At 33.3% G+C, this 27,398-nt stretch overlaps 1 protein-coding gene across 3 annotated transcripts in view; it reads left to right on the top strand.

Annotated features, from left to right (window-relative positions):
- The window catches only part of LOC112685525 (protein lozenge-like), a 59,001-nt gene extending 31,640 nt beyond the window's left edge, over positions 1–27,361 (top strand). For all 3 annotated transcript variants that reach the window (XM_025557440.1, XM_025557439.1, XM_025557438.1), the window contains exons 4-5: positions 13,375–13,536; positions 25,675–27,361. In XM_025557440.1, the coding sequence (XP_025413225.1) occupies positions 13,375–13,536; positions 25,675–26,570 (1,058 nt within the window). In that variant the 3' untranslated portion in view covers positions 26,571–27,361. The remainder of the gene's footprint in view (positions 1–13,374; positions 13,537–25,674) is intronic.
- The last annotated feature ends 37 nt before the right edge of the window (positions 27,362–27,398 follow it).

Raw genomic sequence — 27,398 nt, 5'->3', positions numbered from 1 at the left:
TGACGGCCGTGTCGCGTAAATTAACGCTGTCAACAACCGAAACTTATTAATAACTTTTCGATTAACCCTCCCCGGCGCTCGAGTTTTGCCCCAGGCCCTCCTAACCGTCTGCGTGCAGAGTCGAAGTGTCCGAAACGTGCGAACGTTTTCAAAATTTCAATCTTTATTTTTCCCCTGTCCTTCTCTCTATCGCTCTCTCTCTCTCTATTTGTGTTCGAAACAAATGTTTCACTGAAAAATTATCGTGACGAACGCCTGCAAACGTTCATCGATACACGTGTGCGTACAAGTACGTATCAGTGTAATAATCAGATCGTTTACAATAATCCGTGCGGGCGGCGCCGAGTTGAAATCGATTTCTGGTATGGTGCAAAAGTGTATATTGTGTACATCCCGACTCGTCCTCTGCGGACGGTTTTTATACGACTCACGAAAACATAAAATTCAGTGTATAGAATACGTACCGTTGTTTGTGCGGATTTCCGTAACTCATACGTACTTAACTGGTGATACTCTTACACCCCGATGATGTTGTCTTCAAGGAGTAATTATTGACCCAAAACAGTACTTGCGACACACATGATAAATCATATCGTCGGCGATCACAACCGGGACGGTTTTCTCAGTTTGATATCAATATTTTTTTTTTACTAATCAAACATTTTATGCGAATCCACCCAAGACTAGTCGTATCCCAGTATACGTGTTTCGTAATATTTCTATATTCGCATGTACCTACGTCGTTTTTCGCTTATCGCGATGTATTGTATTATATATAATATTACTCATTCACTGTCCGTGTTCAATTTTTCCATTTATTGCTCTGATGAGTAATTCTTCTCACCAACGATAAAATTATTATTATTAAGTAAACTTGATTTTTTTTTTTTAAACTATATTTAAAGTGTTCGTATTGCCGTATTAAGTAACCGATCTACATGGTTTCTATGAATTTTAAATATAATTTTTATCTTTTGAAGTATAATTATATTTCATAAAAAATAAACCGTCGATAACTTATTCGTAAAACAACAATCAAAAAATATGTTTTTGTCAAGAGTATACGTGGTCAAAAATAAAAATGTGTTGAACAGATCACGAAATTATACGGAAATATCAGTTTTTAGTTAAGAATTAAAAATAACAAATTCATATTTTCGTTAGAAAAATTAATGTGATTAACTTATATTCCATCTTAATAAAAATTGTTCGTTGATTACCATTTATTTTGTATTTATATTATACAGTATCAAACCGATTGGTTAATATTGTGTTATTTCTGAAGAATTAATTGTTGTTCCATCTGTTCTGAGTTAATATGAAATAATTAATAGTTGCAAAAATTAAGTTTAAGATAATTGTTTCGGGCTGGGCTTTTATAGACGTATATGTAATATTACTAATGTTTTATACGACTAATTTTTCTGTGTAAACTCACATGTCTTATAATTTCTTCTATTAAAGTGTAAAGGCGGAAAAATGTTTGACTATAGGCCGCAGATACACAAATGCACCAAACGGAGAAAGACATGCGTTTAACTTTGGGTCGGGTAATATATTATGTATGTACGTACGCATTAATTCGAAAAGTCGATTTCGGGTCTCTTTCAATGTATTTTGGACAACCTGATTGTTTTTATTTTAATTTTATTCGTCTTTCAATTTAAAATTACTGACATTCAGTTAGATCAGTCAATAAGGTCTTGTGATGTAAGGGGGGGGGGGTGGAATTTCCCTGTGCTTGGCAATTTACGACTGTTCAACCGAAAACGATAATATTAGGCAATTTACAACTTATGTGACCCTCAAAACCTCCAGGCTTGGGTTACTCTCTCACCACCCTGTTTGTTAACAAGCTGTATGTACGATCGTGGTCAAGTTTTGGCATCCGAGATGATTACGATTTTGAGTAGTATGTATAACAGTAGGATTTTTAATTATTTTTCACGTGGTTAGTTTTCACATTGATTATTAAAAGTTAGTATACTTTATACAGTATCAGTCCTTAATTGTATACATGTTTACGAATTACTTTTATTTTTTATTTTAAACAAAATCAGATTTTTGTCTCGAGAATTACATTTTTTATTTTGATAATTCTATATATGGTAATATCCGCCTCTATTGTATAGAATATAATACATCTAAAAAATGTAGTTGCAGATGCTATTTGAGAAAATATATGAATAAATGGAGCGTATTTGCAATATATCATTTAACGGCTTTATATTTACGAATTGTTTAAAGCTTTTATGAATCGATGTAATAATTTTTCCTTTTTCAGATACATATATCCATGTTTTCAGTATAGTGTGCTGGCGTTTTGAATCCATCGCAGGTTCCATCTTCACAGTGCCTCTATAATGAAATATTATGTTCAAAACAGTGACAATGTGAACGTATACTCCGTAGATGATATCTGAAATTGGTCCTAAATGTCACTATACTGAAGACATAGATACATTCAAAAAAGGAAATATGTCTTAGTACGTTTCATAAATAAAACTGACAAGTAGATTGGATTGAAACTAATGTTATGTGTGTACAGTAAATCAATAACAATTTTCATATACATTTTATGTTCTTAACTTTTTTCATTCGTTCGTCAAAAAATAATAGATATAGGTATGTCAAAGTTTATACTATCAATTACTTTCGTGTACAATATACATTTTGACAAAATTTTTAATTATTATTATTATTATTATTATTGTTAGTTATGAAATTCGATTAAAAACAACTATAGTGTTTACAAAAACACATAAATGTGTATGTACGTGTTGCTTAAAGTATAATTAGTATTCTTCCGTTCTGTAATTTAATAGCCGTCTGTTTATGTCGCGTATAATACATTATTATATAGCATAACACTAGTTACATGTATACTCGTATGTATGTTTATATGTAAATCGAACGTACAAAACAAGTTTGACCGCAGTTAATTATATTTCAGTACTAGTGAAATACGTTTTTGTATCTGATATTACATTATACATTTTATTTTTGATTTAATAATATTTATAGAATATAGTATTATAGTATTACTAATTAATGACATAAAATGCAGTATTAACAATTGATCCACTTCTACTTAACCTTATAATATATACATTTTATAATATAATTCGAAAAAATCATAAATATATATTTATGTGTGAATATGTACATGCACAGATTTTAATGATGTATCAGTCTTAAAAGTTTTATATTATTCTCTAGTTTGCTCTAGATTTATCATTACATTTCTTTAGTTTGGCATACAGATAGTTTTTCGAAAAATCAATGTTTAACATATATTCAAATTTATTTTTAAGATATTTACTATAAGTGTGGTTTTCAAAAAAATTCTTCAATCAGAATATGACAATTTTTGCCGTAATTTTAACTAATATTATTAAATAAGAGATTTCGATTACTAGAATTGAAATTTTTGTTTAAATTACTTCATAATCACATTGATTTGAACATTGATGTTTTGAACTTATTCAGAGTTTAAATTTTAAAACTAATTAATTTAATTCTAGAAATAAATTTGTCTTCTATCCTTTACCTGATTCTAATACATACAAAATGTACTCTCCTGCTTGTAAATTTATGATAGTTGGTTATTTTATTGTAGTATTGATTTGTTTCATACATCAGTTTTTGAACTAACAGCGTCATTACATTTACTATAAATTATAAATGTTCACTTTTATTTATATTTTATCTGAAATTCTCGTATTATTAATTAATATTTTATTTATATTAGTTTAAATTAAATCCTTAAATTTTTAAACCTGTATATTTGAACCGGATAATTATTTATAAATAATTGTAATTGTAATTGTAATACTTTCAAAAATACTTTGACGTCGTATATCAAGGGACTCTTTACCATTCACCCAAATTATTTTTTTAATATAACAATTAGATGCAAATCAAAGTACCCACATAATGCAATTTATACATAGCTGAAAAAACATTCAAATGCATTTATTTTTAACCCCAGTACCCAAAAGTTGGACCTTGATGTCTTACGGTCGGTGTGCTCTTAAAAATTACCGTTTGGCCGCTACACGAGTAATAATAGATTTTATAATTCATAATTAAATACGATATGGATATGGGCGATAAACATTTAGTCACATTAATGATCCAAAATCCAATACCTTTGGCTACAAATAAACACAACATTTGCACGTATGGAATTAAAGATTGTGTCTATGCGTCTATGCGTCAATTATGCATAACTATAATTTTACATGGAAAATCAGAGAAAGTTTGAGTACGTTTACAGGTGCAAGACAATAAAATGAACGGCAACACTTCTATCGACTATAATCTGTATTCCCCATAAATTTGTTACCGTACTATTATACTCGTAACGAGTTAAGATAGATATGTTACCCAGACGGTGGACAATTTAGTGTTTTTCGCGCTATCGAGTACGTACGATGTAACAATATTTTTTTATCCACCCAGTTTAATTCGATTTTCTTAACTGTACGGATCATGGATTTTCATGTTTCTAAAGTTTTTGGAACCTATCGTGGTAAAAAGTACGCTGATAATTTTAAACTTAGTGAATTTAGAATATTTACAAGACGAAAGCGGGACATAATTGTCGTGTAACAGAAAAAAATGTCCTAAAATTAAAAAAATTCGTCTTTTCCACCAACGGAAAGCACAAAATCAAGATGTTCAAGACGAAACCGTTATGGAACTGATAAAAATGATGTCAATGACAGAGATAACCTAAAGGTTTAAATGCGAAATAAAATCAACTTGTCAAGAACCATGTAATTCCAACCGTCCTGTTGCTACGGTATCGTACCTATGTGTTTTTTTTTTTTTTAATGTGCAATCAATTTTTCGTCCGGATCAAGCGCACAGAGACCGCGCTGATTCACGAACATACCTATATCGGTGTGCCGACGCCGTCGCGTTTTCCCGCCGCGTGTTCACGGCCAGAACGGTATCACGTTCCGTCTAGAAAGTGGCCCTTTTACATTGCGGTTGGGCGCCCGTCGACCGTAACGGACCAATCGACTGGTTCCAATATTATATTATCACACTGTATACGATTATTATTATTGTTATTATTTTATTACTACTACGCAGTACACATACACATGTATACATACAAAATGCAGTACGACTAATAATAATAATAATAATAATAATAATTTGTGTTATTACGTTTTTTTTTTTTTTATTTATTTATTTCCCCCTCCTCCGGAGTTTGAATAATAACGCGCACCAGAAACGATACATGCTTGTCCGCCGGAAATCGATTGCACCTGTATGTACAATACACGCCGTACACCGCGCGGTAGCGACTACGCGTAAAGCGAGACTTTTCATCAAACACCCTCGACGTTGTTACCACGCGCGTCCGTCATTCATTCGAAAATGTTTTCCGTTTACGTAACAATATCGTCGTCGATCGTATTATTGCTTACCAAGCGTCATTTCAATAGCCGTACGTGTATACTCACGTTTTGGGACCCGATGCGTATAATTATTCTAAATTGAATCGCGCACGAGTATCCGGGTCAAGGGGATGGATGACGCGACGTCATCGTCATGAGAAAATCCCGCGTCCAGGGGACGATGAATGGACGGCGACATAGTTTTATAGTAATAACCAGTTTTTGATTTTAATTTTTTTTTCCTCGATTGGTTTTTTTTGAGTCACAGGCGACAAGTCGCGGTACACATAATATATTTACGTGCGCGGATGTTACGCAACCAGCGGTAGTCGGTTGCACCGGCCGTCCCCGTGCGTGTTCACCTCTCCTCCGCGCGGGTTTTGTACGGGAGACGTACGAATCAATTAACGCCCGTGTTTGAAACAATGTTGAGAAACGATACCATAAGCGGCAGCGGACAAAGAGATACCGGTTGGGGATGGAGGGGGGGAATATCGGTTCGCGTGGAACACGAGAACGGCGGCCGTATGCGATGATGCGTGTACGAGCGGCGTATATGATGTTTACGTGTGCGTGGACACATGACCATGTATTATGGTTTTATGCAAATATCATGAACCTATGGTGCGCGGAGTGGACTGCAGTCGTATACGAAGTGTATGCGGATGTTGCACGCGGAGCAGCCGATACGTAGACGTGCGTGCGTATGCGAACTGAAAGATTGTACTTTCCAGTGCTGCAATTACCCCGGGGGGGGGGCATGCTAAAAGGGTACTCTGTCTGGCGTGGTGTTCCCTTTGGTCGCTTTCTTGTTGGATTTCGGATCAGTACGTTTCATATGACACTTTCACCGACCCGCCAAACATAACCACAAGTCTCTCTAATCGTTTTGCTTTTAGGAAAAATTTAATATTTGGTTTGTTATATAACATTTTTTTTATGTTTTTTTTTTTTTATCCATTGAAATATGGAACGATGTTGTTGTTAACTACTAGTACGTTATTTCGGGACTATAATCAAACTTATTCCTAATTTTCCACTTGTCCGCTAATAACTGGATTCACATAATACACTAACATGCTCTTCAAATCTTATTTATTTTATAACTTTGTTGTTTTCTACCCATTTTATCGTCTCGTACATAGCAGTGTATGAATTATAGCTTAAGAAATAGTTAACCCAAAAAGTATTTTTTCGTTTAACTTTGAATTTTCAAGTATAAGAATTTAAGTGAAAAGTAATTAACAAAACAGATTTTTTTTTTTTTAATGAACTATAGGTACTCTTATTTGAATAATAATTGATATATTTGATGACGATGAGTGGACAACAAGAATGTGTTCTTGCTTTAAAAAATATCATTGAGTACCATTAAAAATAATAAGTACACACTGCTTTTACCTATACCTATTAGTGTCAAGTGTTACGGATACACTGCGTACCGTACACGTATGTAATAGTAATTCTAGATTAGGTTCGAAAACAATTTACATTTTACAAATAACATGCTTAAATGTATATATGGATAGATTTTTTTTATTTTTATTATTACTATACGTAGGTACGGGTATTGGTTGTATGTGCATAATACGTTTCTCGTTGGACATATAATTTTGGTTAATTACGGGTTGCAGACAAAATATTATTATAGCTGCAGCCAATTACGTGAACTGAGACGATGAAAAAAAAATATAGTAAGTTTAGAGAGATTCGTCCAACTGTTTTACGAACCTAATTGACGAAATGAATGATATTCGACATTATTGTTTTCCGAGTAACATGGCTCGTGAGATTAAAAACAATGGATAATCATTATAGCAGATATTCTATAGTAAAATATGCAGAGAAAAAAAAATAATTACACGTCACCTGAAATGTATGTACTCATTATAGTATAATTATTATTATTATTATTATTATTATTATTATATTTTACTGTATGCGTATTCTGATTTTTACCATTTATTTCAACAAATTAACTATTAAAAACGGCGTTGTTTATAATACATTATAATTCACACACACACGTAAGCATAAATATATTATTTTAAAATCGGTGTACAGTCACATTGTTTGCAGATGTCATAGTGCTGAAACTTATCTAGATAGAATCATAAATTGTATCGATTTATCTATCTTAGACGAAAATTTTATTTATCTAGACATATTTTTTTTATGTATAATAGTTATTAAATATTTTGGGATTCGGATATTTTTTCGCGCATCGCTTGGGAAGTTGCAACAGTAATATTAAATTATGAAAATGTGTAATTAAATTGAATATGATTGAAAAAGTATCCATATATTTTCTTTAATTTCGACGAACATTTATAACCTTATGATGTAATGAACAAATTATTTAGTGCAGATATATTTATATATTAAATATCTGTGGACTTCACCGAGATAACCATGTATAATAACGACAATTATATTTTTTTGGTAAATGATAATAATGATCATTATTATGTTATATGTCGTCATTATCTTATATTTCTTAGTAGAAACTATTAAAATGTTATTTAAAATAAATCCTTTGATCCACGCAGAGTATTTTTCTTTTTGTTCATTTTATTTTAATAAATTGTAAAATATCATGAGGCGTTTAATGACCAAACGAGTAAATTATTGTCCATCTACCTCCAATAAGTTCGCTACTGTTTTTCCAGCTTAATCGGTCTTTTCACGGAAAGCGTCAACGCTTAAATGAGAATTAGAAATATATTAATACTATCAAATTTTTATCTAAATGTTTTTTATTTAAAAATATAAAACACTTTAAAATCGAGACATATTTAAAACGTCTCAAGCAAATATAAAATTTTTTATTCGTGATAAACCTGATTATTTTTTTTTCTGACAATATAATATCATTGTTTTTTAAAAATGTATCTACTTTTTATCTAAATTAATTATGATTATCTTTTATCTTTTATAAAGATAATTTTAATTGACATAATTGTTATCTAATTAAAATATATTTTTTCACTATCTTTATCTTTATCTAGATTCTAGATTAAAAAGTATTTATCTAGGCTTAATACGGCTTATAAATTATTTTGAGAGCTGCAAATATAGTGAAAAATTGTTAATCAATATCATTATATTATTAGAATTGTATCATCAAGTTTTGATACAGTCGTTCAGGGCCGTATTTAAGGAGTGGTTCAGGGAGGCAACAGTTATTTATGAATAAATAAAATAATATAAAAAATAAATGTTTATAAATACACTATAAAATCATTTTTCATTATTTAGTGGTGTACAAAATGTATTTCTATTTAAAAGTATTTGAGATATAGGTATTGATTTAATCTTTATTTGTATGGGGATGGGATATTTAGACCGAAAGGTACTAAATTTTTTAGTGGACCACCATCAGTCTTATAAAAGACAATTTTCTATAATTTTATTTATGTAATTATAATTCGGTTATTATTTTGAATTTTATATTAATTACAAATATTTTTTTATAATGTACTGAGATGGGAAAAATTAATTGCGAGCGGCTTTTTAATGAATATTTGGAGACACTTATTTTTGGTTTTGTACTTCAGGGAAGAGGGGCGACAAAATATTGCTGCCCCTGCAGTGTTGCTTGTAGAGTTGCCCAATGGCAGTGAAATCTTAAATACGGCCTTGAGTCGATTTGTTGTTCATTGGATTATGTTTTTTTTTACTTTATAAATCTAAAAATTTTATATCATTGTTTTTTATCTTACACACGATGTAAATGTAATTTACATCTTTACCATAGAAGCACGGCAGCACATTTCTATCAATGGTTTTTTAAATAGTATTGGTTTTACCTCTTAATAGTGGTACCTACTGAATATTATTATAACTTACTATTTTATATATTTTATACTAACTGCCGTAATGAAATACTATTAACAGGTAGGTATTATACTGCGGTAAAAAACGATGATAATTGATAGGTCACTGGTTCAGGTATACCTATAGAATGTAAAAGAAACCACATCCCTTGCGATCAATTTCCGGACGGCCGACGCATCTGAAAAAATGGCGTATATGCCATCGTCACGACGGTGGCATGTACGTCACATTTTCAGACCGCTATCGGATGTCTGATTTTTGTTTTTATTATTTTTTTTCAGTGCATTAAAGTTAAGTTACCATATCACTCGTTACATACATGATCCAACGGTCTGGGTGGCCTACTACATTTCGGTAAATCAAACAACGCGAAACTGTTAGGGAAAAAGTTAAGTTTTTGGTTTTAAAGTGTAACTGTATTGGCCAACACGTGCGCCAAATACTATGCATCGATTGTAATTGCATAACGTCGCGGTGGCGCTATGGTCGCTGAACATGTATGAACAAAAACGATTAATTTAATACTTTTTAAAAATCATTATTTTTTGTTTACGTGCGCAATGTTTGTCTGACCATATTGTGGTTATCGCGCACTATCTATTTGCAACGGTACACTACAACGGGTACACGTAGATGCAACGCAATCGCACTCGATAATATGCTAGTTAGGTATTGTTTTTAGTTTTTATTGAGATGACGAATTATTAGTTTTCGTCATAGCCGGCAGGGACAGCGCGAAACGAGTTGTACGCAAAAACATAAGTAGTAGTTGAGCACCAAGGTTGTTATTGTTTTTATTAGTGTGAACGATTCTGTTCGAAAAGTTGGTTCGTTGTAGAGAAGCTATAGGACTGCATCAACGGAAATTTATTCGAAAATCAACGGTCACAAATAATTGCGGTGAGCAGGGCCGTGCCTAGGGAGTGCGAGAGATGTTAGTGCACCGGGTGCCATGAACACTGGGGCGCCAAAAGCTTTTTTCATAATTTAAGTAATATTACTGAAAGTTAACCATATTATTTAATTCAAAATATTTAACACGTTTAACGTCATGGTCTCGACGCGTATTCTACATCATTAACATTGTCTTCATTGGCGGTGTTGCTAGTTTATTTTTAGTATTGGTATTTATTTTTGCCCCGAAATCAGCGAGATGACAAATTAACAATAATATACCATTTGTTTTCTATTATTATTGTTACTCGTAATAATTAATTTAATAACATTAATAGCATAAACGAACATTGACTTGATCGAGTTGTACGATTATATTTAGAACTAGTCTATGATAGTGTTAACATTATAGTTCATGAATGCAGAAGTTGCAAAGGTACCTAATTATTTTTTATCGGCAATTATTTAAAAACGTAAGTTATTTTTTCTGAAATCGAATAAATTTAATTTGTAAATAATGTATTCCAGTTCAGAATGATAAGTTATTATCTACATATTATTTTCTACCTATAAAGCTATTTTTATAGAGTTTTTATTTATTTTTATGTATGGAGCTTTAAGAAATACTATTAAACTCGACAATAATAATAAAATGTATCGATTAATTAATTCAAATAGATAAAACATATTACATAAAAATATTAAAATAATAAAAAATTATATAGAGAAACCAACCTCGTGAATGAATGAAATAATTAAAACGGGAGCAGATTTTAAAATTTAGAATGCTGAAAATATTGAATGGGTTATTAAGAGACTAATTAGGATATTGCATTTGGTAGGTAGAAAGGACAACCAAAGAGAATATAAGATATAATATAGATTTTTTTCTTCTAAATGGGTTTTGCAGAGATGAGAACAGTGGCCCAACTTGATGATAAGGGGTCCATGTGAAAATGTCCAGACTTGTATTATTATTTATTGTTATTACATTAAAACAAATAATATAATATGTGTATATTACAGATTATAATAGAAATATTGTAAGGGACAAAGGTAATATCAGAAGAAATCTTGAGACTTCTCAAACCCGGAGATCTCTATGAATTTTACACTCAATACTCCCGATAATTGCACCACTGAAAGGGAATCATTAAGATTTAATTTGCAAGCAAGAGACGATGGCCAGTGCGTAATCGGTTAATTTTAATTATGAAGGATCTGGATAGAGTAAGATCATTGATTCATACTTTATCTGGTATAACGGGAACTATAAATTTAAATCTAAAGGCGAAATTTGCTGGTAACTTTTTCAAGTAGGTAGAACAGGGTGAGAAAACATGGCATCGAAAAATCAGTTTAAGTTATCTATATTACTTGTATTGTTCTTTAGTCGTTGATTATTTTTTTTATTAATTTAATAAATACAAAGTAAGTAGTTATATAAAACCCCCTATTCTTAATTAGTCTCCTTATAGCTTAAGCTTAGTTATAATTATAGGTTCAAAAATATTTTGTGGAGGGGTGAGAGCGCTATAAATGATTTTTGTTATCGGGCGCTAATTATACTAGGTACGGTACTAGCTGTGAGGTACAACAAGTTTTGGTTTCTGCGTGGTCCTACCCTTTTATTGAACTAGTGATATCTTGGTCAATAGTATAGATACGCATAATCACTAGTTTGAATTTATAAACCCGGCTATAGTACGAGCAGTGAAACGCAGGCGTTAAAGTCGATACATTATCATGTCATATGCGATTATGGTAATATTTTTCGCGCATCGATTAATTGCTCGTAGTTATTGACGGATGCAAGCATGAGTATGTATATATTGACGTTTCGAAGGGAAACAAAAAAAAAAAAAAACCAAAAAAGTTATTCATCAACCTTTAGCGTGCGCTCACCCGCACGATATTCGTGAAAACAACTATACACCGGCTGTACGCAGGAATATGCGTACTACTATAATATGTGTACAACGTCATTGTACAGAACATATCCGTCGATTTTTAACCACACACGTATAACGACGAAGTGTAATAGTAATAGTTTATATATCTTCGCGGGGCCAATCGCTCATGGCTCGATTTCCATTATCAGGATTTATTTTTGTAAATTTTTTTCCCCAAACGACAGCGGCAATGGCTGCAACGACGACGACGAAGTAGTTCCTACTCATGTACATAATATACAGTGCGTTACGTATTATTTTTGTATAAGCTCACCACCACTCGAGTGTTCACACGCGTCAGAACAGACATGCGAGTTGTGTTATTTTTTTAAGAAAATTTTTTTATTATTATTTATTTCGCCCCAAGGCATTGTCCTCACGCACACACGATACGACGACCCACTCGAGACGTGAAATATCGCATGTCCTTAGCACAGTCGGCCATTAATTTACCGCTGAAAAAATATCCTCTCCGGCGCGCACGCGCGTTCACAATGTACGACGACGAGCCACTATATGGGCAACAGGTTCACTTGTTATTGTGATTATTAATTTTTATAAAATATTCTCTTTTCTTCGCCTTCGCGTGTACGGGTCGGCCGCGTGCGTACGCGCATCTCGCGCGAGCCGTTTCATTCTAATTTGACGACAATGACTAATGGCCCATTATATTGTAATGTTATGCTTGCGCCGCGTCTCTCCGAAACGCCGCACGCTTGAACAACTCTATCGCAATTGTGTTTTCGAATATAATAATAATAACAACAATAAGTACAATAAAATGTGCGCGCGCGCGCGCGCGTGTGTGTGTGTGTGTGTCGTTCACACTTGTTTAATTTGTCGTCCGCCTTCGTTTTCGGCAACTCGCCTTTAATATATACGTATCATACTCGTAATAGGAACTCATGATGTATGTATCCATGTGTACTTATACATACACCGTGGGTCATTGTCGACACCCATCCTCCCCCGCAGTGCCACCGATTAATAACTAACAACTAAAATATTTTATTTTGATTATCTTCGATTTGGTCCTTGTCAATCGTAATAGGATTTACGATCTTATTGATATTAACGACCGATAATAGGACAACCTTACAACTAAAGTATTGAAAGAAAAAAAATCAACTTATTTTTTTAAACCATCAATACTTTTGTTCAAACCATATAGGTTATATATTTTTATTGCAACGATAAATGAATAATATTCCGGCAAATGTGTTGTATATTCGGGTACGAATCAATTAATAAGTGCGTTTTTTTTTCGATGTTTCTAGACGATCATTCCAACATACCTGTCGGTGTTACCGAATCCAGCAACTGGTGCGGCTATTCAACGTCATCGTATTCGCCAAATGTGCTCCCGCATGGAGGAACGTATGCCGCATATCCGGACGCTATCGGGTCCACGGGCCCGGCTATGGACGTGCCTTCAGCCAGTGAGTTTTTCCGTTATTTAACACACTTTGGCTGCGTGAAATAAGTGTCCATTAATTAATTTCGTTGAGTACGCGGTCATATTTGTCTGCGGTACGGTATGGTTTTCATTATCTGACCACAAACATATCAATAGTTCATCATTTTAATAGCAATGTCAGAGCCTTATTCAAGCGAAGAGTTGTAGGGACAAAAAATAACAAAGGGCTTTTAATAAATCGAAAATTAAATGTATGTCTGGAAAGGGGTTTTCTCAGACAATGCCTTGGTCTAAGTCATTATTATGCCGTCAAATCGGTGTAGAATTAATGGTAAATCACAAAGGTTTAGGATAGCGCTTTACCATGAATATAATATGCAATGATATTTTTTTAACTCAATTTTATGCATACATCATATTAATGTAACTACAGTTCTTATAAATTTCACTAATTTGGTTAGTATTGTTATATGATGCATTTTTTTTTTTTTTTTTAATGAAACGCTGACATATCTATAAACTAGCGTTGACGCATTGATAGATGCATTCTTAATGGTTTCTGAAATATTCACAGTGAGGAAAAAAATGTGTAGACATATATGTGTATAACATGTATTTTTAATTATGATCAAATGTATATAATTATACCTTGAAAATTCGAACTAGCTATGTGGAAAAGTCTAATAAAACAAAGTTCATGGTTATATAATGGAAAAATACAAAAATAACGATATTGTCGGTCCGTTGATCTTGTGTGTCGTACGGTACTAGATAAAGAACGAGCTTTTCGCGATCGCCTGTCTTTTCATGATCCCCTCCTATGTCCCTTCTATTTCGTTCACATGCAAGGTGGGAGGGTCGGTTGAGTCGTGCCGTTTATGATAGTTTGTAAGATAAGTCTGCGCGGATGACTGTAAATTCTCGTACTTTGCATTTGCGATTATTACGGACTGTGTCAATGTACCATTTGTGAATAATGTTATATCAACATTTTCTCTCCGGTCTCCAATCTTCGCTAATATTGTTTATTTAGATAGGAACAACTAGTGGCCGTTTTTTAGTTAAAAGTGTTTTATCCTGTACATTATTTTTTTTCTTTACAAAATATGTATTTATGTTTAAAGTTCGATTATTTATTTTTAACCAAACATTAATCATAATTTGTATTGATAATAATAGTATTTCTTAACGGCCACTAAACATATCTAGTGCATTTTATTTTATTTTTTTGAATTTTCATTCAAATTTTACACTATATCATTTGGACGATTGGTTTTTTGCGTTTATTTCATTCATATTAAAATTTTACTATTAATATTTAAATTAAAATGTAGTTAAAAGTTTTATGATCATTAATTGCAAAACGCTGTTATCGATAAAATATTTTATTCAATTGAGATTTTCTCTGTTTAAAATTGTATTGTTCTACTGTAAATAAACTTTTAATCCATATCACACTAACTGATCAGAAATGGATTTAAATATTATATTTCAGTATCTATAAGTATCACTACATAGGAATATCGAACACGTCTACCGTGGGTTACTAAAGCAAATGTTTATTTCTTCCATTCATCATATGCTGTTCATTTTTGAGTCCTCGAGGGACGTACATATATTGTTAAGTCGACATTTAAAATAAATAATTAACTATAACCGGTTAACGAAAAATAATGGTTATTTTTTACCGGTCATAGTGTTTTTATCTTAATCGTCTAAAAATGATCCTTCATTTAACTTCGTTTACGATGGTTGTTAAAATTTGGTTTTTCGGTAAATTTGATGCAAAAATAAACGATATTTTCAGAAATGTAAAAACCTAATACATAATCGTTTACGTATTATATTTAAAACTGTTAAAATATCAAATATTTTGTCATATTATGCCAAATAATGAAACTTGAGATTATTATTTTTGATGTTGAACAAAGCGTATCGTTTCATAGTTTTTGTTGATTTATTCAATTACATAAGTACTTAACTATTTTGGTATTGAGATTATAAAAGCGTTCCCTAAATTACGAGTACATACAGACAATTTCATTTCTTTCGAACTTCGATGTGAATAGCTTTTCAATTATTTTATTAAATAAAATACCGAATCACTATAAATAATGATTTAGTTACAAAATTAAGTTTTGACTATTGCAATTCATTAAAAAAATACATTCGTACTATTTACAATTATTATCAACAATATGACGATTTCATATTTTAAATCTTATGATGCATTATTGATAATATAGTATCATTTAAATTTTATGTTTCAGTTTTTCTTTCTTCTGATTGTTGTTTAAATAATATTGTAAAAACATTTTATGTCCCTTGCTTGAAAATGTTATAAAATATCATTGATTTTCTATTTTAATTATATTTTCAAAATTTCAAAATTAATTGCTAATAATTATTTTTAAAAAAATTAATAGTTGATATTTTTTTTATAATTTTTTACAATAATTAAAATAATTATTCTCCTAAGTAAAGAGAAAAATCTAATAAAAATAATTTATGTTCTTAAAAACCTTATATTTTTACAATTATGTAACAAAACTGTTCATTTATATACAGTTTTGATAATATTAAATATATTTTAATAAAAAATAATAATTTAATTAGATATTTAAAAACATATAAAAAATTATGACTTAAATAATTTTCAGTACACTCTTAAAATTAATAAATTATATAATGGTATCATACTTAATAACCATGTTGATCTCAACACGTTTTTCAAATGCAATAATTAAATGTTGATTTTAATATTATATCATTTATCAATACATCCGTTCTACTATAGCGTATTAACAACTGCGAGGATTAAAGTATTTTCCTCATTTCCGACTCCCCTCTTCCTCCACCAACAGCATCCTGTCAGAGGAGCAATGCGACTTTTGTTTTAATATGTATTCTAAATAATAAATTATATTATTAAGTGTATACATCACTCGGATTCATGTGTTAAACTTTTGCGGTTTTGCATTTTTAAAGGTACATTAAAATCTACCCACCTAATACGTTTTTTTATATTATTTAATAATCGAAACAAATGAACAGAAATAATTTAAGACGTTTCGATTGTCTACCATAGTATCTATTATATATCTATATCAGTGGCGAATTTAGGGGATGAGGTGCTCGGGCGCTGAAGCACTTACCGTTCTGCGTATTTCATATTTTACATATTAAAAATTATTAATAAATCACCTAGTGGCGAAATTTAGTAAGACCTATCAGAATACGCACATAATGCCGGCGGCAGCCACTTATCATTTGTTCACCATGTCTTCGGTAGACAAAACAATAAGTTATCACGTATTTGTAATATTACAATACTGAACATTTTGTACATATTATATTGAATATTCTTATATATATATATATATATATATTTATATATATATATATATATATATATTTATATTTATATTTTTTTTATTTTTATATTGAATAGTTTAACCACAGAACAGACTAATACTAGTTTAGTTAGTCTACTCTATTGTTTGGTACTGGTATCTGATAAAATTCTCTAATTTATATGTATTATGATGATCATATCAATTTAAACATTTTACATGATGTAGACAATCATATTACCTACAAATTAATTAACATTTTTAAAATAATCGAACACATCAACTAATTAATTTGTTCTTTATTCATATATATTATGTATAGTGAATGTGTGTTTGTTTGTTCTTTATGTATTCCTACGCTATTCATTCGATCGTCATGAGACTTTGGAAAGTTTTTTGAGTACACTCCTGCGAAATTTTTTGTTATAGTACATCTTACTAACATAATAGTTTATATAGTATGAATATTATCATTTGCTTTAATATATATTACCTTACCCATTACGTGTTGTTGCTATTTCAGAAGGTAGAAAATTGTAGGAAATTTGAAAAATAAAAATACAATATCTTTGTTTCAAAAAAATAAAAACGTATTCTGTCAAATATCGCGTTGAATTACAAAAATTATCAATGGCTCAACGATCGTGCTTTATTAGCACCTATGAACAATGATATCGAAGTCATCAAGTTTCCAAAATGGATTACCAAATAAAACAACAACATAAATCCATCGATGCTTTGATGAATCAAAGCGAAATTGTCAATTACCTAACGGAATTGTTGAACTAACTCGATTTGTCAATGCACATTTTAACATTGAAAATTATTATACTTTTCCGAAACATCAGTCCACCACGGTTTTAAAAACAAAATATATGGTGTATCCGCATGGTTTCGAATAAATTTATTTTATTTTCAGGAAAATATTTAAATAAAAACAATAGCGTGTAACGAATGTTTGAATTTTATTGAATTTACTTCAGTGGTAACGCACGACGGGTCAGCTAGTACGAATATAAATTACAACACTAGTGTAACGTACGTAAGTCATGTATGAATATATAGACTGAGTTATTTCGTTGACTGCTGAAACATGGAAATCGATTATAATTTTCTGAAAATATTTGTTCGTTTTAAACATCGTCTTCATTTTAATTTCATTCAAATAAATAAACACATCTGTATATTTAATTTAGTTAGGCTACACAACGTTAACCAGACAATTTTGCGAAATATTTCCTTGTCTCGAAGTGTGTAAAAATCGTTTCTATTTCACGAAGTGTCCACGACACATGCGTACAACACGTATGCGTTACTCGAGAACTATATCCGTCATCCGGTGACCACTGCAATTGTATATCTACTTATACCTATATAATTGGTGAATGGTATATGTATGTACAACAACGGCGTAGTACATAGCGTTGAACGTGACGCGTTTATAGTACACTTGTGGTAGGTATTATTTAATGCACTTGTAGGTTCAGAAAACGCATCGAACGGTGGATTTCGTATGGGATATAAGTGTATTATTATTCCCGCGTGTTATTATTGAAACCGAAGGGTGTCATTACATAATATTGTACCGAGACAAAACGGCGTTTTCATATTTAATAATAGGTAGAATACCTGCAGACGTGAACTCGGTATACTTGTGTGTGTGCGTGTGTGTAAAACACCCTGTAATGAGATTGTCATCATCGTCGTCATGTATTTGGTGATAAATGCGGAAGAGTTAAGTTCTGTCAGTGAAAAAAAAAACAAAAAAAAAACGTGTAATCTGTGACGAAGTTAACTGTAATTGAGTTCGGGTATCGCCTTTGTATGTAATATACCTTTTTTCTATTACGCACACACACACACACACGTACATTTAGATGTAATATATCCGTCCCAAAGGTGGTTATAAACATACATCCCGCGTACATCATTACGAGTAATAAATATTGTGGTTCTAGGCATGTGCGTTGGTTTAGGTGTATGTAATATGAACGAACAGGTAGGTACCTCTAACAAGGTACCCTCGTGCCTTAACAGTGCATACGTCTACACTATAAGACATGTGGTCCAGCGAGTGGTATACTTACGCTTATGTGCGCACGTTGTACATTACAATAAATATTCTTTATTGTACGCATATGGTACGTAGTTCGTATGTGCTTATCGTCCGTAAATCAGCGGTAATTCGGCCCGGTAGCGCAATCATAATAATACTAATGCACTCGTGTTTCGTATTTGTCGGCTTCTATTTTGATTATAAATAATTACATACACAACACACCGAAGAACCGTATTATACCGGCGTGTCATCGTTGCTCGAGCAATACGCGTCCGTATAAACCAGAGGCTAAAACATATACTTTTTCGTGTTGCACACAGGGATTTTGTCATACTCCCTTTTCAAATGTTAACGATAATGAGTAACACAGTGAAAATAGTTCGTATTTTAGATTTTGCCGATGATACATTTTGGAATTTTAAAAGTATGTAAAACAATTTTTTAAAAAAATGTAAAATTAGAAACAAATACCATAAGAATAAGTACCAGAACACACTTTTTAATTTCGTACAACGCACTTAACATTTCGTATTACACAGAGTGTGTTGTACTGCACACAGTTTTAGTCCCTGGTATAAATTGTTTTCGAGGATCGTCACGTGATAACATCGCGTTCTACATTACCACGGTACATGCACTTCTTAGCGCACGAATAAACATTATTATCATATGTTAACTGTTCAAACATAATAATAATTTTTTATCGCATAACAAAGCAGAACAGTGAAGTTACTATAGGAAAGGTATAGATTATTGTGTAAGTTCGTGAACAATATCTATCATTTTGATAATTTCTTTTTAAATTTCAGTTCATAATCTAAAACAAGGATACTATATTTAAATAAGTTTGAAAAAAAATAAAAAATCGGCACACGTTAGTAAAGTAGTATTATTAGTAATAAAAATGTATTTTATTTGTATGTTACATAGAATGGATGTTTTAAGTTATTATATTTTTACTCTTGAATATTTGAACTTTTAAGATTTTTTCATTTAATCGATTCCATAGTTCAAACTACTCAAGATATAAGATATCAAAATACAACTTAAAATGTAATATTATTTTTAGATTTTTCAATTAATAATAGTTTCGGTACAAAGCATAAAAGCCAATATCTTAAATAAGACGTGATTTGAATCTGCATTGAGTTTAGAAGAGGTAGTTTTTAATTACATTTTTAATTCTGAAAATCACTACATAGGTATGGTCTTGATGTACACATAATTTTTATAGAGTGCGTTTCATTTGAAATGTTATGGTTTACTTAGTATAGGATTTTCATCCTCGCGTTTTTCAAAAATAGTTATCATTTCAAAATTTTTTTTGCTTTTATACTCATGTATAGCTTGCAGATTGATAACTTTTTAAAATTAAAATAACAACCACTGATGAAAAGAGTTTTTTTTTTTTTATTTGCTATCAGTGTAAAACCATTCTAGCTCAACAATTACATCTTAAAAAATACAACTTATACATACAAACAAAAAAAAAATTGATATCACATAATTACAGTAATTACTTAACTAGAAATATTAACAAAAACAAAAAAAGAAAAGAGAGAGAGAGAAAATAAAAATAAAAAGAAAACTAGTTAGATGGCAAAACCAGCGTCCAAGATAAACTTGATTATTTCGATAATGACGATTTCTGAGTTGGTGTTGAGAATGGTTTAGAGGGATATTGAAAGCGCTAAGTAGGTTTAATAAAATTAGGCGTTCTGAGCAAAGAGAGTATCGCAGATACTTTCGACGGTATGCAGAGTGCACAGAGCAAAGTCATTAAGAAAAAGTTTGTAAGTGTGGTCTGGTAAAAGTGAGTGACCCACGCGGAGACGGTTGAAACGGACAACTGTCGATCTTGGTAAGTTTAGGTTGTTGAACCAAGTTTTATTGTTAGAAATTTTGGGAGCAGTATTTTTGTATTTGGAAGCAAAATCGGTGGGTTATTTATTCCATTGGTTGGACCAAAGACTGAGAACGTGACAGCGTAAAAGGAGGGTAAAGTCAGTCCAAGGTAATTGATCAGGAGAAGGTAGGATTGTGATGGCAGTAGATTTAGCTAACCGGTCGGCCACTTCATTGCCAAGTATACCAATGTGGCTGGGAATCCACAGAAGTTGAATACAGAGATTTGAATGATTGAGGTAGTTTATACAAGACTTAATGAGCAAAACAAGAGGGGATATTTTGGAATTGAAGGGGTTGGAAACTATTAAGTAGTTACCTGAATCTGTTTTTGAAATAAATAAAAGGGCTTCATAAATTGCGTAACACTCTGCAGTAAAAGAAGATGATGTGGGGGGAGGTTATTCGCGAAAGAGACATGCAACTCGGGTATATAGAAAGAGTACCTAGCTGATAACCGAGAGACTGATCCGTCAGTATAGATAACCATAGAGTTAGGAAAATGGAGGTTGAGGTGATTTGAGAAAACATAATTGACCACGGAGTTAGATATTGATTTGAGCTGATGGAAAGACAGATCAGTGAATTGACCATCCGTATGAACAACGTGAAAGAACAGGAGGGAGTCATATGACTGCTCGTAGATTTGAGGTTTGTTTAATTTAATAATATATTAATGAAAATTGGAAAGAAAGTTAGCTGCGATTGAGAGGACCGGCATTGATTTTGAAGAATATCTCCAACTAGCCGACCCGTCACAGCTTCGCCCGTGATTGGTTGTTTATTTCGCCTTCGGACCATGATATGTAGAATTTTTTACTCAAATATTATTGTTTAATGTGATCGGCAAGTAAATATAAAAAAAACGGTTAATGAAAACGGATTGAAATTTTTCTGATAAAGAATTTGATTGAAGTTGATGAAGAAAAAAAAGAAAAAAAAAGAATTAAAATAAGAATTTTATAAGACTTCCTAGTATATGATGTTTTTTGTTGTATTTCCTGTTGAAATTAAAATCATAAGATGATTCGGGTCCCCAGTTCGAGAAAATGCCACGTATAATTGCCCATGTGAAAAGCACTCTGTACGAAGATCTACGCCAACGTACTTGAATGTTTGACCTTGCGCTTTGTTTATGGTAATGGCAAAAGAAACTTTAATCGGGAATGGAAGCCGTTTGAAAGAAAACGGCAAGTCAGAGGGAATCATGGGAATTCTTGGAATAAATGCAATTTCTCCTTTCGCTGGCCCTGTAAGAATTACGGCTTTTATAATATTATTTCGCAACGATTTTATTTGTAATCTTGTACCGTTACATAAGTTCGGTGGTTGAAGATTACGTAATAATGTAATTGGAGCACCAATTTTTAATTTTAGCTTATGAGGAGGAAATCCCGAAGGAGAAAGAGAATTGAGAAATTCTTGTGGATAATGAATAGCATCATCTGTTGATGTAACTGTATCAATAGATAGATATTCACGTGAGTGTCCATCGAATTTTAGAAGGATGATGTCATTAATTTCTCCTGCTGTTACATTTCTCGGAGAGATAATATCTCTTTCACATAACCACTGATAAGATTTATTGGAAAGATTAAAAATGTCAGGATAAATTGTAGAAATCAACTCTTCCACGTTATTGACCACCCGTCCAATCGTGTAATTGACAGAAATGTAACCATTTTCATTTTCTAAAGTTCCATTTTCAATTTTCAACAACTGTGCTGGAAAAATATCGTCCCCTCCGCATAAATAAACTCTCATGTTTGTTCGCAAATAAAGTTTTTCAACAAAGTTCCATATAGGGGAAGATTTTAAGCAAGCATTAACGACATCAGTTTGAGTACCTTTAGGGATTACTGGTAAGGTTTGATGGAAATCACCAGCGAAAACAAATGTTATGCCACCCATAAACTTATTATTACACCTTTCAGAAATCATTTTTGCCATCATATCTACGGCGAATTGGCTGAATAATGTTTTGTAATAATGTAGATGATTTAGACTTGTTTCTCTAACCATAAATCTATAAGAATAAAATTGCATGCAGGACACATTTTTTGTTCGATACTGGTTATTTTTCTGTAAAATATTAATGTGATAACCGTCTTCGCCCCTAGTATACATCAATGGATATTGCAGTGCATCATAAGATCTATTCAATTCGGAAACTCGACTCAAGTGTTCACTCCGACCGTGCAGAACTATATCTCTGTGACCTTTATCTTCATTAACTAATAATACAGCTACTTCATCGATAGTAGGTGCATTATATTGATCTCTGTGTTCATCTTGAGGAACTCTGTCAGCATGAATAATTAACTTAAAGTTTTGCAACTCATCAAAAGACCTCGACTCCAGATTAGATCTGAAGCTCTGTATGAGGTGATTATTTTCACGCAAAACTGTTTGCAATGATTCAATGAGACCTCTTTTTAAATTTGGAATCATATTTGTTCAAATAGATATTTGATCGTACTCTGACATAAAATATATTTTTAAAAATTTAGCATTATTTCCAATTTCGGGTAATAAACTACCTATTAAATGATGCACTTGACCCTGAATTTGAAAAGAGGGCATCAAGTTCCCTTCAGCTATTTCGTTTGCTCCAAACGATGTCATTTGAAACAGAGTGTTATACCGTCTAGAATTATCAAAGAAATGTTTTGATATATGGTGAGAATTATCAATTAAACTTTAAACTATTAAACTTTAAACAATTAAACTCAAATTGGTATAAAACAACTTTACCGTCAGCGCAGCAAAGTCCATGGGTTTCATCTTTCCATTTTTTTGCATGGCACTTAGGACATAATATAGTCATTTGTCCAATTTGAAGTGCTTTAATATTTAAATAATCAAGGCCGAACCGAAAAGGAAGTAGCCGTAATCCAGTTTAGAACGTATTATTGATCTGTATATTGATAATAGACACTTGAGGTGGGACCCCCACTACGTGTTAGAGACAGACTTGAGAAAATTTGACCAACGAGAGGTAAAGGCGGAAAGAGATAGTAAATGAGGTTGCCAACGAAGTTTAGGAACTAGGGTGATGTCGAGGTAGGTGAAGTTAGGAGCAAAGGGAATGGCGTAATCGTCTGGAGTTATGTTGGAGTGGTCGACGGATCTTCGCCAAGTAAAAATGACGGACTTGCATTTTTCAGGGGCGATTTCAAATGATAAGTTAGTTAAAATATTTTTTAAGTCTCTAAGAGCCAAGTTTATACGATCAATGGCTAGGTAAAGGGATTTATTTGAAGAGAAGACGATCATATCGTCCGCATAAGTAAGGCACTCATGACTAGACCTAGAGAGCTGGGTTGCAATTATGCTCATATAGATATTAGAAATTATAGGACTGAGGCAGCTGCCTTGGGGTAGACTGGTGAAGGTAAAACGTATATTAGAAGACCCAAAACGGGAAGAGAAGAACAGATTCTTTTTGTGGTACAAAGAGAGCAATAAGTTACAAAAATCCGGAGGAGCGTTTAGTGAGGGAAGGTGATTGATGAGGGTATGAATATTAGCTGAGTCAAACGCACCCCGTATGTCTATGAAAGTGGCCACAAGGAACTCCTTGTTGTTGAATGAGTGATATATATGACTTATAAAGATGGAAAGACATTCAATCGTACCCATTCCCTTCCTAAACGCGAAAACGTCGGGTGGTAGGATGGAGTTGGATTCTAGCCACCAATCAAGCTTGGATTTGAGTATATGTTCGAATAGTTTACAAAGCGAAGAAGAAAGAGCTATTGGACGGAAAGAGGTATTGGAATTGGGTTTGGGAATTGGTATGACTCTGTATGAATACCAAGAGATAGGAAACTATTGAGTTGTCAGAATTTCGTTAAAAATGTTTAAAAGGGAGTCTAAAGCGTTAGTTCGGAGGTGTTTTAAAATAATAGGCGAGATATTGTCTATTCCCGAAGCTATGGATTTACGTGAGGAAATTGCAAGCTTTAATTCAGTAATGTTAAAATTTTTCGTAAGAACGTGAGGAAAGGATGGGTTGGGATTCTGAGTCTCGGGAACGTTGAACGATGAAAAGAGTTATAATAGTTTAAAAAAAGTTAGAATACTTTGGCGTGTATAACGTACTGTTGGATTAACACCTAATATTACTGATTGTGTATAGTATGAAATTGAATTACTACGAATTAAACAAATTTTTGGATAGCGGCACAGAGTTCAAAGAGCTTATCTTAGTTTAACAAACATTTATCAATTCTTTAATACTATAGGAACGCATATTATTTGACCTATTCATAGGCATAATAATTTATAAAATTATAATGCAGTCCGTGGATATTTCCACTGGAAGCAAATAATGTCATGAATACATTTACATTGCATATTAAAACTGTAATACCTAAAACATTTCAGACGGTTACTTATAAAAATATACCATTCAATCGTTATCGTACGACAGTTTCCCTTTCCGCTCTATGGTGGTAAAAAATAGTCGTTTCATAAATGTTTACGAGTTTGTTCTATATCGTATTTATATTTGATTTTATGCAAAGATGTTTTGATTTCGTTTCGAGTATTATTGTATTAAATTTATGCATTTATTAACACGGTAATATGTACAAAAAGTTACTTTTCATCGTATACCATAATTTAATCGAAAATTGAATTGTGTTGATCGATTCCAATGAGATGTAAAAATATGCAATATTTACATGATCGTTGAAAGAAAAGCAATTTGAGTTTTGCTCTTCATCTACCAAACGATTTGTGGGATTTTTTCTTTTACAATACTTAGTTTTAAGTGATAATCGAAAACATCCCACTAAACGTATACCTAATAATAGTTATTTTGTTTGCGTCCGTACAGTGTACAGCGGCGGCGGTCATCCGGATGCGCAGCATAATCAAATGGCGGACTTTTGCAACACGCACCACCAGCAGGTGCCCGCTGAGCACCATCTCCAGCAACACCAACAGCATCAACAGCAGCAGCAGCATCACCAGCAGCACCATCACCAGCACCACCACCACCATCATCCGGAGTTATTGAAACCGGCGCACCAGGACGTGGACAGCGGCTATTACCCGTCGTCTTGGCCCGTGGCGGAACATCACCATCATCCGTCGTCGTACCATCATCACCATCATCACGCGGCGGCCGCGGTGGCAGCGGCGGCCGCAGCGGCGTATCAGTACAACGCGGCCGCGGTCACTACGGTTCCGCCGCCGCCGCCTCCGCCACCACCGCCGCTGCCTGTCCCGTCGTCGCAGCACCATTCCGCGGTGACCGTTGAACCACCGCCGCCCGCTCCGATGGTGCTGTACCCGCACCTGTACTCGACCGTCAACCAGAACCAAATACACGTTCACCTACATGCGCCGTCGTCCGCGACCGAACACCAACTGCATCAGTTGCACAACCATAACAACAACAACAACAACAACAGCAGCAACAACAACAACAAGGACCCGTCGTCGGCAGTCGTCGAACACCAGTACGTGGTGGACGACGTGACGGTGTTGGCCGCCGCGGCCGCGGCTGCGTGCAATCCGACTGCCGCGCAGCTGACCATCAGTGCGGGTGCCGTCGGCGGTGGAGGCGGCAGCAGCGCGGACGGCATCGGGCGCGGACCCGGCGGCATGGAGATCGGCTTGTTACCGCCACCCGCGGCCGTGCCACTCGACGAACACCATCAAGCCGGCGGTGGCCGGTACAACGACAGGCAGCAGCACACCGATCTGGCCGTGTGGAGACCGTATTGATCGTTGCTACGTGGACAAGTTACCGCGCATTGGACACCGACCAACGCTGCGGGTAACCGTATACCGGACGAGTACGACCGCGACCGCACGGCACTCCGAAACGAAAACGCCGCACGCGCATCATTCGAACCCTTTTCGAACGACCCGTCGCACCGTTGCATTCGTATTTTCAACGTGTTTCGGATCGATTATTGACTATCGATTATTGATCATTGTTCTTTTTTTTTTTCAATTCTATGGCCTATAAGAATCGGGTTCGCGAGCGTTTCCATCTGTGAGTAAACGGCTACATGTGACAATCGGGCACGTCGTTATTTCTTGCCACGGAAAGGAGTTCTTATGTTTGCTTGCGCAGGAGTTCGAGTGGTTATATATTCTTGTTTCCGCGTCGGGACTTACTGGTTAGCGCTCGAATTGGAAAGATTAACAGCGGGGATTGATGAAATACGGTATCGGGAATTTCGTTCGACCAAATCATAACGATTCTTACCCTTTCGACAGGGGTACGAAAAAGTCACCCCCTCATGACCTGAATTCAAGCACTGTGTGTCGGTGAGACTCCACAGCGTAGGAGTTTTCTGCGTTCACCTGTTACGTTTCACGTGAGAACTATATAACATTATCAAACTGCTAACATAATGATATTACGCTTATGGCTGTAAAAAATACCGTTACACACTTATTGTGAACGTCTCTCAGAAGTCCAACGATTCGGTGCAAAACTTTTTATATTATTACTTAATTATTATTATTAATATTATCATTATTATTATAATAATTATTATTATTATTATTATTATTATTATTATTATTATTATTATTATTATT

The sequence above is a fragment of the Sipha flava genome, unplaced genomic scaffold (assembly GCF_003268045.1).
Source record: "Sipha flava isolate LNK unplaced genomic scaffold, YSA_version1 281_pilon_pilon, whole genome shotgun sequence".
NCBI classification, from domain to species: domain Eukaryota; kingdom Metazoa; phylum Arthropoda; class Insecta; order Hemiptera; family Aphididae; genus Sipha; species Sipha flava.
The sequence above is the reverse complement of the archived record's forward strand: the minus strand, read 5'-3'. Positions and strand labels throughout refer to the sequence as shown.